The 13,892-nt window shown below is 38.4% G+C and overlaps 2 protein-coding genes across 23 annotated transcripts in view; both read left to right on the forward strand.

Moving 5' to 3' along the window:
• Positions 1-13,892, forward strand: part of DST (dystonin) — a 492,147-nt gene that overhangs the window by 257,374 nt on the left and 220,881 nt on the right. The gene's annotated exons all lie outside the window — the stretch shown is intronic.
• Positions 5,363-7,117, forward strand: LOC105738465. Its single transcript, XM_012500676.2, has one exon. The coding sequence runs from the start codon at positions 5,658-5,660 to the stop codon at positions 6,453-6,455; it is 798 nt and encodes a 265-aa protein (XP_012356130.1). The 5' UTR covers positions 5,363-5,657; the 3' UTR covers positions 6,456-7,117.

Consider the following 13,892-nt stretch of genomic DNA (forward strand, 5'->3'; position numbering starts at 1 on the left):
AGCCTGACCCACAGTAGGCACTCAGTACATCTTACCGATTGATTACTGTATAGTTGGATCTTGAAGGAGGAAGTGATCCTTTACCAGCTTCAAAAAGGACCTGGGGTTTTGAAACAAATCTGGTGAGGAATAAGACTTTTTTTAAGGCTGGGCACGGTGGCTCATGCCTATAATCCCAACACTTTGGGAGGATGAGGCGGATGGATCATGAGGTCAGGAGATCGAGACCATCCTAGCTAACATGGGTGAAACCCCGTCTCTACTAAAAAATACAAAAATTTAGCCAGGTGTGGTGGCATGTGCCTGTAGTCCCAGCTACTTGGAAGGCTGAGGTGGGAGAATCGCTTGAACCCAGGAGGCAGAGGTTGCAGTGAGCTGAGATTGCGCCACTGCACTCCAGCCTGGGCAACAGAGCGAGACTCCGTCTCAAAAAAAAAAAAAAAAAAACCTTTTTTTTAAAGTTGGCTGAAATACAGGTTATGTAGACAAATGGTGGAGAATAATGTACCTGGGGGGCTTGTTGGGAACAGGATAGATTTGACAGGTATGGAGAGCTACAGGAATCAGAGTCTAGGTAGGTCTAGGACCTGAACAGGCAGCTGAATAGTTTCAGCAGAAGGACGTTCATGGAGATCCAGGTAATTGAAGGAAAAGGTGTTAGCCAGCCAGACTACAGGGCAGCTAATACAGGTGAATAGCCACTTAGCTGAGCTGTTAATGTCAAGGAGAGCCAGTAACCAGAACTGGAAGCCAGGACCCCAAAGGACTGAGGGCATTACTGGAAGACTCTATCCTTAGGGGATCAAAGATAGTGAACCTAAATGAAGGCAATAATTTGGCGTGAATCACAGAACCAGACCTTGTTATCAGAATTGGGTAAAGTCTAAGTAGAACTGGCCAAAAAGTTGCTTTCATACAGAATTCCTCAGTGGCTTTGTCGGGGATCATTTAATCAGCCCTAAGTGGATCAGATCCTAGAGCTTTTAGCAGAGTTGAAACTGCAAGAACCCCAGATGGGAAAGTCAGAGGTCTATTGGAGAGAATCAATCACTTCATCACCAGCTGGTGAGGTAGGCTGTGTCTGAATTTTGAATGTTAGACCAAGGATCACTGGGGCAATGGAAAGCATTCAGGCTTTGGAGGGAGGTAGAATTAAGTTTCGTTCTTGGCTCTTTTACTTACTGTTGTGATGCCAGTGGGTAAGTCATGTTACTACTTTGAGCTTAAAAAAAAAATGTGTTTCTGTTCATCACTTTCCTTTTTCTGTCCGTCACTTTCCTTTTTCTGTCCATAAATCTTTTTCAGTGACAGGACCTGTGCTGGAGTCTCTCTGAATCCATTCTGGTTTGGGGGCTGCCTGATTCTCAAATCGTTTTTTGCTCAATTAAATTTTGCTAAATTTTAAAAAATGTGTTTTAGGAAACAACATCCATTAATTCTATGTAAAATAATAGAAATGAGCAGAGTCCATAGTGAGAGAGATAAGCTGTGAAGCTGGGGTAGCGATAAAGGTCAGGACTCAGTTGGGGATGCAAAATTGAGTAGAAGAGATCACACTTTGCAGGAAGAAAGAAAGGGACTTGGACACAGGGCATAGAGGGTGAAGGAAAGAGATTTGTTAAAGATAACAAAATTTTTTAGCCTGAGAGATTAAGAAACAATAGACTACTGAGAGACATGGGGGTGATGCTAAGGGGAAAAGCATTGACTTTCTGGGTGGGCTTGATGGGATGGTGGGATACCCCGTGCATCTATATGCTGAGCAGTTGGAGACATGAGTGGAGCTGAGAAGCCAGAGGTAGAGACACAAACTTGGGGAAGTTATCACTACACAAGTGATCACTGATTTTATCAGAAAGAAAGGATCTTCAGGGGACCCAAGAGAAGAGCACAGATGGAGAAGCGATGGAGTGCTAAGTATAAAAATTTGGAGAAGGCCCGCAGGAAAAGATTCTGCTGAGGAAAGAGAAAAGGAGCATTTGGAGAGATGGATGAAGTAATAGGAAAATGTACTGATGAAACCAAGGGAAGAGAATTTCAAGTAGAAAGAGTGGTGAGCAGTATGAAATGCCACTAGAGACCACAAGAAAATTAAGATGGAGAAGAAGTCAATAGTTTGTTCTAGAAAGAAGACATTGGAGACCCAAACTCCTAGGAGCAGAGACTAGAAAATAACAAGCCAAAATGTGCAGAAGGGTTGGGAGGTAGAAGCAGTGTATTTAGAGGTCAAGTTTGAGAAAATTTAAAGCAAAAGTCTTCAAAAAGGAATTATATACTAAGAGAGCCCTTTGGGGTTCAGCTGCCTTTGGAGGAGAGAGGAAGACTAGTCACAGAAGTACGAAAAGAAGTTTTGCGGACCACACATGGTGGCTCACACCTGTAATCCCAGCACTTCAGGAGGCCGAGACGGGCAGATTACCTGAGGTTGGGAGTTCAAGACCAGCCTGACCAACATGGAGAAACCCGGTCTCTACTAAAAATACAAAATTCGTCGGGCATTGTGGCGCATGCCTGTAATTCCAATCACTCGGGAGGCTGAGGCAGGAGAATCACTTGAACTCAGGAAGCAGAGGTTGTGGTGAGCTGAGATCACGCCATTGCACTCCAGTCTGGGCAACAGGAATGAAATTCTGTCTCAAAAAAAAAAAAAAAAGTTTTGCTTCTAATATACTGTGGCATAATGTTCTAGAATCCGTTGTATTTTAGGGCTTTAATTATAAGATGATGTAACAAATTATTACCAATATTCATAAATTAGACCAAAATCTATTTGGAATGGAACATATCTATGTTTTGGTTAAATGGAAATGTTCTCTCTTATTTAAATGAAATAACTTTTTTTAGTACAACAATAACTTGAGATTAGAATTGTTTTTTGGTTATGCCAAGATATAAAGATTTATAACAGTGGTAATCATCCTCACTCACAGTGCCTCAGCCTTTTTCTCTATAGTTTACATAAATAATGGAAGCACTTTCAAAAGACCAATTTGTTTTATTTTAACAATATTTGTTATAGCATAATAAATGGAATCTATTTTTCTGTCAGGCTTTCTGAAGGTAAGCATTATCATTACAGTAGTCCTATATCATTAGCCACCACATGCCAGATCCAGAGATACTAAGGTAATGAAGTGTATTGTTCTGTTTATTGGGAGAGTGTACATGAAATTAACTATGACATAGGGTGATGAATATTATTGGTGATATAAATGAAAATAGAAATGTATGGGAAAGGAGCATTGTAGTGGGATCGGGATGGCTTTAGAGAATGTGGGAAATTTTCACAGATATTAGAGATAGGCTTTGAAAGATGAATGCCAGTCACCAGGCAGACTAAGTTGGGCCATTTCTGGGAGACGTAGCAGTGTATATGGCCTAGAAATGGACAGCTGCTTAGTTTGGCAGGTGTATTAGTTCATTTTGTGTTGCTGTAAAGGCATACCTGAGGCTGAGTAGTTTATAAAGAACAGAAAAGAGGTTTATTTGGATCATCATGGTTCTGCAGGTTATACAAGAGACATAGACCTGGCATCTGCTTCTGGTAAGGTCTCAGGAAATTTTTCAGTCATGGTGGAAGGCAAAGGGGAAGCAGGATTGTCACATGGTAAGAGAAAGAGAGAAGGAGGAGGAGGGGTAGGAGGTACCAGGCTGTTTGAAACAACTAACTCTTTTTTTTTTTTTGAGAGGGAGTCTCGCTCTGTCGCCTAGGCTGGAGTGCAGCCGTGCAATCTTGGCTCACTGCAACCTCCACCTCCTGGGTTCAAGTGATTCTCCTGCCTCAGCCTCCCAAGTAGCTGGGATTATGGGCACGCACCACCACGTCTGGCTAATTTTTCTATTTTTATTAGAGGCAGGGTTTTACCATGTTGGCCAGGCTGGTCTTGAACTCCTGACCTCAAGTGATCCACCTGCCTTGGCCTCCCAAAGTGCTGGGATTACAGGCATGAACTACCATTGCTGGCCTCAAACAACTAACTCTTAAGTGGGTAAGAACTCATTACTGTGGGGATGGCCCAAAGCCGTTCATGAGAGAGCCGCCCCCGTGACCCAGACACCCCCCACTAGGCCCATCTCCAACATTGTGAGTCACATTTTCAACATGAGCTTTGGAGGGGACAAATATCTAAACTTCATCAGCAGAGATGGAGGGAAGGATTGGGGGAGTGCAGATCACTGGTTGCCCGTCCATCATGTTAGTACAAATATCAGCCATTATACATTTATAGTCTGTTGAATAATGTACCACTCATTGCCTTTGAATACATTGAAAATCAAGTTAAAAACAAAAAAAAATCTGAGATCTTATTTTTATCAGCTTGTCTTCTGGAATATTCAGTTTTTGCGACCGGAGAATGTTTTTAAATGATTAAGGAAAATTTTACAATGCAGGATCTGTTATTCACAAACATCTGCAGTATCATTGCTAATTGAATATTCTTACTTAGTAAAATATAATGAGTTCCATCTTTTGATCCGTCTACAGACTACCTAGTGAAAGGCAATTATTAATTTTTTTAGTAGTGAAATGATTTCTGCTTACGTGTAAATCCATTTCACGCTATTCTAATTTTTTTTTTACCATGTCTATGACTCAGTGTTAGAAATATGCACACCTTAGATAATAAAGCTTCATACTGATTCATTATTTTTCCAGCAAGGCCCTCATAAAAACTGTATAATATTTAACTAGGGTATGATTATAAAAGTTACATATAAAGTTTAACTGCATATATATGTGTGTATATATATATATATATATATATATATATGAATGCACATATGTTTCCTTTTGCTAAGTGTTTCATGCTTTAAATTATATAATTTATCTATTTGGTATCACATTAAAGTCCTAATAATTAGATAAGGTGATGGCTTGGAAATTTGTATTATTTGAAAAGTATTATAAACTATTTTAAAAGATTGATTTTTTTAGAAACAATTTTATTAGAGAATTATAAGCATTTAGCACTTATCTCTCCTGCTAGCTATTGAATCAGCTTATTATTTTTTATGACTTGTTTTGAATAAGAGTCCTAATATAATTTACAGAGATTTTTGGGCTTTTGGTTTTCTTGTGTGCAAGTACCAAAATTAGTTGATATTTCTTAAGAAAAAGAATTATATGGTAGAGGGTAGAGAGTCTCTGAAATTCAGTTTGAAAGGCACTTTGAAACCAAATTTGAAGGGCACTTTCCTAAATCTGTCCTGACTGGTGTTTGCTTTCTGTTTGCTCTCATTCGTTGAACCACCAAATAGTTTCAAAGGTTAAGTGCAAACTTCGTTAGTGTATCTGCATTTCAGAAAACTGAAAGTTAAAAACAGTCATAATCTCATACAGTGAAGCTAAGGGTTTGCCTTGAGAGCTCATCAGTGTTGTAATTTGACAGTGAGCAGTAATGTTTGTCTAAGAGGATTGGTGGCCAGAAATAAGCCACAGTGTCTAATGAGACACGGACCGGCTGGGCAGGATGCCACGGCATTTCTTGTGTGTGCCTTTCTCATAAGCAAAATGGCCTCAGACTGAAGAGGATGGTCATGAAGTCTGTGTGGAACAGACGTCAGAGCGGAATTTTCAGACTTAATGGAGAGGATCTAAGTAAGCTCTGGATTTTGAAATGAGTGAATCTGTGGAGCTGTGATCTCCTACAAATCAAATGGGGAATGTCTGTGGATGTGTAAGAGCTGAGAAAGAAGAACAATATGTAGATCCTGCCAAAACTCCTTTGAACCCTGAAAAATACTCTCCTGGAAGAAAATATTTCAGAAGAAAACCGATCAAGAAAACTGCAGGTGACAAGGAGTCAGTCGAGGCAAACAATGAAAATGAAGGCAAGAAGAAGAGCAGCAGTCAGCCTTCAAAAGAACAGCCAGCTCCTTTATCCAGGGAACTGGTACAGCAGGAATCTGTTACCCTAAACTCTGCACTGGGAGATGGTATTCAGCAAAAGAAGACAGAAGTTGTAGCTGACAGTGTTAAACAGAAACTTCTGCCGAGTGCTGTAAGCAGTTGTTCTGACCATGTGAACCCTTCTCCTGCTAAAGACAGTGAAACAGAAGTAAAAGTTAGTGAACTGGATGAAGGGATTTCAGAAAAAGACAGCACTCCATATTGCGCAAAGAGGAAGAAACATTTAGATGATGTCAACACAAGCGAAATAACATTCCAGGAAAAAACTGATGTTTTTTCTTTTCGAAAGGCAGCCAGCTTAAGCTCTGTTCTCTTGGGTATAGAAAGATCACTCGAAAAAAGTGGGTTTGCTGAAGACCCACCAAAAAGTTATAGCAGTACTCAAGAAAAGCAAAACACTGAGAGATTTTGCCCTCATGCAGCACAGCATTTTCAGTTTAAAAAAAAGAGATGCCATTCCCTTTATACTAGTGTGTCCTCTGTTTCTAAGGACACAGCTGGAAATGAGGTAAGTGAAATGTGGAGTCTGAGTTCAAGTAAATAAGTATTCCAGGTGCTCACATCAGACTCACATCTAATTTGTCTTTTATAGTTATTTTCATATTAGTGTATGTAAAAGCCAAAGAGTTTCTGTTGCGTTTTGTTTGTAGCCTCAGGTTTGATTATTATGATTTTATTTTTGTGCGGTGCACATTCTTTGATCACACTTTAATCTAAAAATCCTGTACATTTTCATTATTGGTGGAAGACTTTAAAAAGCACTACAGTAAGAGAGTGCATGTCTTTTGAATTTTTCTGGTTCATGATTCTTGACTTTGCCTGTGGAATAGCCTGTGGAAGCTTAGTTGGACTGTAGGTAAAAGTTCAATTAGAAAATAGTCATGAGAAGACAATAGCTTTGTAACAGATAATAGGATACTGTAAAATTATCAGTCAATACCGACTTGCTGATTCATGAGTTTGAAAAGCCAGATTCTGGTTCTCTGTTGATTTTCATGTGCAGAAACATTCACATAATTGCTGTCAATTCTGTGTGTATGTTTTGAGGGCTAGGGGTACATCTTTTCTCTTCCTTTATGTTATTCCCCAGCCCCAGTCTAAAATCAGAAATTGTTAGGGTAGCATGCCATAGGAATTTGAAAATGACACAGACTACCGGGAAGTTGAGATCTTTATTCCTAACACTGATATTTAGCTTTAGACAAGTTACTTATCTGGGGTTTTTACTTGTCTTTAAAATATAATTAGATAGGTATTTATTTAATTGCTCAAAAAATGTATTATCCAGATAACTTCTACATGTTACTACTCAGGAGTTGACGGCTTTGTCTTTAAGCTATTCCTAACTTTATCTTTTAATAAAAAATCTGAACTTAAAGAATATTTGTGATGTTAAACATTCTTGGCAAGGTCATTGTGTCAGTGAGCAGAGACCATTTGCATAATGATAGAATGAGGTTTTATGAGGGTTAGTGTGTGCCATCATCACTGACCTTGGTTGCTGAGTTCTCCTGAAGGTGTCCTGTTTATATACACTGCTATACCTTGCCAATAATATGTCATCAGTTCTGTTTATATTTTATAGTGGTTATATTCTAAAAAGAAAGCATTCAGTCTGTGTCATTATCTATGTAGCTCTGTCATAAAGGCTAGTGCAAAAGAAAACTGCTTGACTACTATATGTTTATGAATATAAGCACTTGGTTTAATTTCATGTATGTTTTCCAACTGTTTTCTTGCATAATTTGGCTTCAAGTAAGCTGTACATTTTTGCATTAATGGAAATTTTTATAATCTGTTTCCTTAGTGGTACATTAGCCTTTCCTTCAATGGAAAATATATGTGGAAATAAGTCATAAACTGACCAGTCAGATTTGTGAAATAACTGTGATGCAATGTATATAAAGCCTGACATCTTCTAGGTCAAGGCTGAATGGGTAGTCATTATTTTATCTGAAGGGTTTGACATCTCATGTCCCTGTAGTTCAGATAAAGACTATTTATTTATTCTGTGGCACACAAAGAGTCCAAATCAAGAGTTTAGCTATTCCTCTTAGGACATTCTTCCTGTTACCTTGGAAGTGTTTGACTCTGTTTCTTAACATCTTTGGTTGGAAACTTCCACAGAACTCTTTGTCTTGCATTGGAGTCTACATTTTTCATTGGAGAATTAGTTGCAAATGAGAGCTTCCAGCCACTTCATTGACATTTCATCCTGGAAATGGCCGATTAACCAACATTCCTTTTGTTTGTTCTTTTTCATAGCTTCCCTATGTGATCGTTTTTTGCTCTGAGTTGCATGTAGGGTTGGACTCAACTTTTGAGTTAACTTCTAAGTAGAATAGTGTACAATTTTTTGAGCTTATCTTAACCTGACTTGATCTCCCCTAGTCCTGTGATATTCATCATTCTCAGCCTACTTCCTTTTTGAGTCGTTGCAATGACACGCTGACCTAGAGTGGTCTTCCTGGCTCAAGGGGCTCTGTGGAGGCCACTCATCCAGCCCTTCCTGCTGCATATAAATGCTATCAACATGTTATATTTTTATTAGGATAAGTAGGTACAAAAGGAGTATATTAGATTCGTATACTGCTTTGGAATTGGAATAATGGTTTCAGACACATCATGTCATTTGATCATCCAAACAACTCTATGAAATAGGCAAAATAGACTATACCTCATATACAGAATGAAAAAATGGAAGCTCAAAGAGGTTAAATAAATCCTTAAGGCAACATGGTAAATAAGATTACCTGAGTTAAATTATGGCACGGCATTCCACTTGTTTTACTTGTCAATGAAATTTAAGGGGGATTGCTAAAAAGTTAGAGCAGGAATTGATGTTAATAGTGTCATCTGTGAAGGATATGTTATAAACAGGTGGCAGAAGGTAGATCGTTTTGGGAGACAAGGAGTAATGAGCTCAGTGTTTGTACCTTTTTCAAGGATCTTCTGTTTGTCGAAGACTCACCTTGTACCTTGTGACAAGGTTTCCTACCTTTGTCCTTGAGCTCTTTCCAGAAAACATTCTTTTTTCTTTAGTTTCACAAATCCCACTTCTTCCCAGTTTTGTTAAGTTGATATTAGCAAAGATAGTTGTTTTCGTTATCTATAGACTGTGGGTTCTCTAACCTGGCCATATACATGCAAGAGTCATCTGAAGATATTTCCAAAAAGATAGATGCCTGGATGTCACCTACAGTTATTCTAATGTAATAGATAAGGGTGGGTGCTCTGTAGGTGATTCTAAGGGTCAGGACATTGGATAGGGAGCTTTTTACTATTCTTATTCTGCAGCAGTACTTCTCAAAGCCTGGCCCCAGGGTCCCTGCAGGAGAATCCTCTAGATTGCTTATTGAAAAACACCTTGCTTGAGATTTAATTTAATCAGAATATCTTCTGTCATGAGACAGTATTGTATATGTTTTCGGCACCTGCTCATGTGTTTTTAAAAACACACCAGATTTAGAGAATCAGCATCACCTTAGCTTAGCAGTTGCCATCTCATTTTCTTCTTAATGTAGGTTTTCTGATAAGCAATGCGGACTATGGGCCTGGCAGGCAGAAGATCGAAGTTCTTCTAGTCAGGCTTTGCCACCAGAGAGCTGCGTGACTTAGGCAGTCTTCTTTATTTCTCTAGGTCTCAGTTTCATTTTCTATAAAAGGAGGATACTGGACTAGATCATGATTCTACTGCTAATAATAATGCTATTTGTTGAGTCCTACTATACTGCAAGCACTCCACAGCTACATTAATCTTCAGAGCAAGTTTCTGAAGTGTTCTGTTATGAGCTCCATCTTTACAGATGAGGAAACTGAGTCTCAGGAGTTAAGTAGCTTACTCAACTCACTTAACAATGAGTGGTATAGCTTTGATCTAACCCAAAATTGTCTGCCAGGCTGAACTCTTACCTGATGCAATTTACCCCCCTTTTCCTACATACCTCTCTTCCAGTTTTAACTTTCTGTGAATTCATGTGCATAAGTGTATGCCTTTTTGTTTGTCCAGTGTTATTACTCCTCTCTCTTTCCCTCTCTTCCTTTATTTCTTTATCAGACATGTATTATGTATTGAACCCAAACTAGGCACTCAGAGATAAGTAAAACGTAGCTCTTTTCCTTGTGCATTATATCTCACTGTTTGTTCATAATAAATGACAGGGACCATGGCTATAAAATTAGTCACCTGAGAATTAGTCACTTGGCGTGACGATCAGGAATAAGTTTAACTTCTCAGCAAACCATGTGGTGACTCTATTAAGTAATGAAAATTGAACTGCATTTCTGTTCCTTTCCATCCTTTGGTGAATTACTAGTGAATAGTGCAGTGGCCTAAAGTAAAGAAGCCGAAGAGAGAAGGTTAAGAAATGAGTGTGGCTGTTGTACACAATATATTTTCAGTCTCTGAATAATGAAGAATTGAATATTTTTATTACCTTGGCTTTTGTATTTAAAAAACTTTGAAAAAAAATTAAGAACTATCTCAGAATGTGAGAGGAATTACATTCAACCTACCTGAAATATATTTATTCATTATTTTTTTCTCTCACCAACTCTTTTATGAAGCTTAGACTATAAAATTTGTGATTGGAATTCAAGGACCAGGATAAAATCTGAATGTGTTTAGCCTTGCTCCACGGATCTTGAAGACGAAGGGCACTCATTCTGTAATTGACTAACTCATTTCTTGCTGAACCATTTTATCTCTTTCTTTAAAAATGAACATTCACATTGATTTCTCTTGACTATTTCTAGTCATTTAGATTTCATAACCAGTTTGTGAAAATGTAGTTTTAGAATAATTGTATAGAATTTGGGTCTCTATCATCATGATGCCTTTCTCTGCCTTTTAAGTTAAATGAGGGACATGCACAGTTTAAATCCTTGGCTTTACAAAAAAAAGTAGCTTTTTTCCCCCCCGTTTAAATAAGTAAATGATAATTTGTTCAAAGTAGTTATCAATTTAGAGCATTAGCACTTGGACTTTATCAACTTTTTAATTACTTTTGTTCTCCATTTCACCCTTTCCTTATATAGGCAGTTTGTACCAGTTAAAATTTTAAAAATGTTTGTGCTATCTTTACAGTTAAAAATATTTTGTGAAGCATTTTCACACTTTTTTTTTAACTTGGAAGCAGATGCTAAAAATGTGTTGATTACATTTGTTTCTGCCAAAATAGTTTAAACATTTTTAAAGAAATTGTCCTTGGAAACAAACATCTTGGCTTGGAAATATTTGCCTGTGTTGACAAATTCAATATGGAATTTGCTTTTGCTTGACTATAGTGTCAAGTGATGTGAATAAAAGAGTTTTAGAAATATAATACCCTCTTACACGCCTCCATTCACTGTGGGGCAGGCACCGTTCTCAGCCGTGTGTGTGTACCTCTTAGTCTCTCACACTAAGAAGGTTCTATTATTATACTCATTTTACAAAAGAAGAAACTGAGGCCCAGAGAAGTCACAGGGCTAGAAAATAGTGGGGACAGGAACTGAATTCCAGTTGCTGCCATCCACAGCTTTGCACCAATCTTCCTCCCGATGTTAAGCTTTTACTCTTGCAATAATGAAACTCATCAGGTAGGAGAAGAATCCTGAGCTTCACCTTTTCCGACTTGCTGCTTTCGTTCTTACTAATAGCTACACTGTCTCAAATAGAATATAATCCTTATTTTTATCTTAATAGAAACACATGAAGGGATTGAATTTTCATTTGTTAATGTTTTTGTATCTAAACCTCTAAATCAATAGGGATTTGTGTTCTGCACAGAAGAACATTTGACTATCATTTCTACATCCACTGTGTGTCCCACAAGTCAGTTTCTGCTTCTGCAGAAGGAGGTGGTCCATGGGTAGGTAAAGCTCCCTCAGCAGTGTTATGGGGAGTCACTTAGCTGGGCAGAGTAGGGGAGGAGAACTTACAAGATGTTGAGTGAGAAGGCTTACATTCAATGCAGGTCTTATTATTCCCATCCTTAAAATTGGGGTGGTTTCTTGTTTTGAGGATTAAACGAGGTCACATATGTGAAAAAGACTTAGGAGACTGTAAAGTGCTTTATAACTTATATCCTTTTGTCTTCTGTTTCTGGAGAAAAGAGGAAATACTTTGTGATCATCCTTTAAATAGAAAGAATTCTGTAAGTTTTCAAAACTTTTAACGGGACACTTCTTTCTCTCCTTTAGACACAGAGCATTCTGTATAACCAGAGTAGGCTGCCACCTTCCCTCCCCCTGTGATCCCGCCTTCATTCATCCTCTCATTTCTTTAGCAAATATTTCCTAAGTATCTATTATGTGTCATACAGTGTGCTGACTATATTCTTCAAATTCCATTGTTAGCTTAAAACTTTGTCAGCCCTCTTAGATAAGGTAGCATGAAACTAAAATAAAAATAAAAAACAAAAAAACAACAATGAAGACCCTGTCAATTTGTTGGAATGGAAATACCTTGGAAGGAACCATTTAAAAAGGTATCTAAGATTCAGTGGGTACCTGTGCAGGTTTGCTGCATGGGTATATTGCATGATCCTGAGGTTAGAGCTTCCAATGATCCTGTCATGTAATACTTGATAGGTAGTTTTTCAACCCTTCTCCCACTCTTACCATCCCCACTTTTGGAATACCCAGTGTTTTTTGTTCCCATCTCTGTATCTGTGTGTACTCAATGTTTAGCTGTCACTGATAAGTCAGAACATGTGGTTTTTGGTATTCTGTTCCTGTGTTAATTCACTTAGTATAATGGCTTCCAGCCGCATCCGTGTTTTTGCAAAGGACATGATTTTGCTTTTTTTTATGGCTGTGTCGTATTCTATGTATGGCTGTGTGTACCACATTTTCTTTATCCAGTCCATTGTTGACAGACACCTAGGTTGATTCCCATGTCTTTGCTATTGTGACTAGTGCTGTGATAAACATACAGGTGCAGATGTCTCTTTAGGAGAATGGTATGTTTTCATTTGGTTATATACCCAGTAATGGGACTACTGGGTTGAATGATAGTTCTGCTTTTAGTCCTTTGAGAAATCTCCAAACTGCATTCTACAGGGGCTGAACTATTTGCATTTCCACTAACAGTGTATAAGCATCTCTTTTTCTCTGCAACCGCACCAATGTCTGTTATTTTTTTGACTTTTTTTAATTTTAATTTTTATTTTTTTGAGACAGAGTCTCACTCTGTTGCCCAGGCAACATGTTCAGTGGCATGATCTCTGCTCTTCAAGCAATTCTCCTGCCTCAGCCTCCTGAGTAGCTGGGATTACAGGCATCCACCACTACGCCTGGCTATTTTTTGTGTTTTTAGTAGAGACAAGGTTTCACCATGTTGGCCAGGCTGTTCTCCAACCCCTGACCTCAGGTGATCGGTGATCCACCTGCCTTGCCCTCCCTAAGTGCTGGGTTTACAGGCATAAGCCACCCAGCCTTGACTTTTTAATAATGACCATTCTGACTGGTGTGAGATGGTATCTCATTGTGGTTCTGATTTGCATCTCTTTAATGATCAGTGATATTGAGCATTTTTTCATATGTTTGTTGGCCGCTTGTATGACTTCTTTTAAGAAGTGTCAACATCATTAAAAAGTGGGCAATGGACATGAACAGAAGTGTCATTTGTTTTTTCCTTGTTGATTTGTTTAAGGTCCTTATAGATTCTGGGTATTAGTTCTTTTTCAGATGCATAGTCTGCAAATATTTATTCCGTGTTAAAAGTAGGTTGTTTACTCTGTTGATAGTTTCTTTGGCTGTGCAGAAGCTCTTTAGTTTACTTAGGTCTGGAACCAATTTTTGAAGCTCGTTTTGGTTATTTACACTTCACTGGTACATATCCATTTCAAAGGCGTTATTGAGAGTAACTCTGATACGAGAGAGGAAGAGAACATAATGCCAGAGGCAAATCTGCTCTTCTATGTGGGGTTGGGGGTGGGTGGGGGCTGTTGGTTAAGGAGGTACAACTGGTCTAGTGAGGAAAATTCTTATGGACCCT

Source organism: Nomascus leucogenys, chromosome 22a (assembly GCF_006542625.1).
Source record: "Nomascus leucogenys isolate Asia chromosome 22a, Asia_NLE_v1, whole genome shotgun sequence".
NCBI classification, from domain to species: domain Eukaryota; kingdom Metazoa; phylum Chordata; class Mammalia; order Primates; family Hylobatidae; genus Nomascus; species Nomascus leucogenys.

Excerpts from the sequence above, each read along its gene's own strand:
- LOC105738465 (XM_012500676.2), top strand. The coding sequence starts at position 5,658 with ATGGGGAATGTCTGTGGATGTGTAAGAGCTGAGAAAGAAGAACAATAT.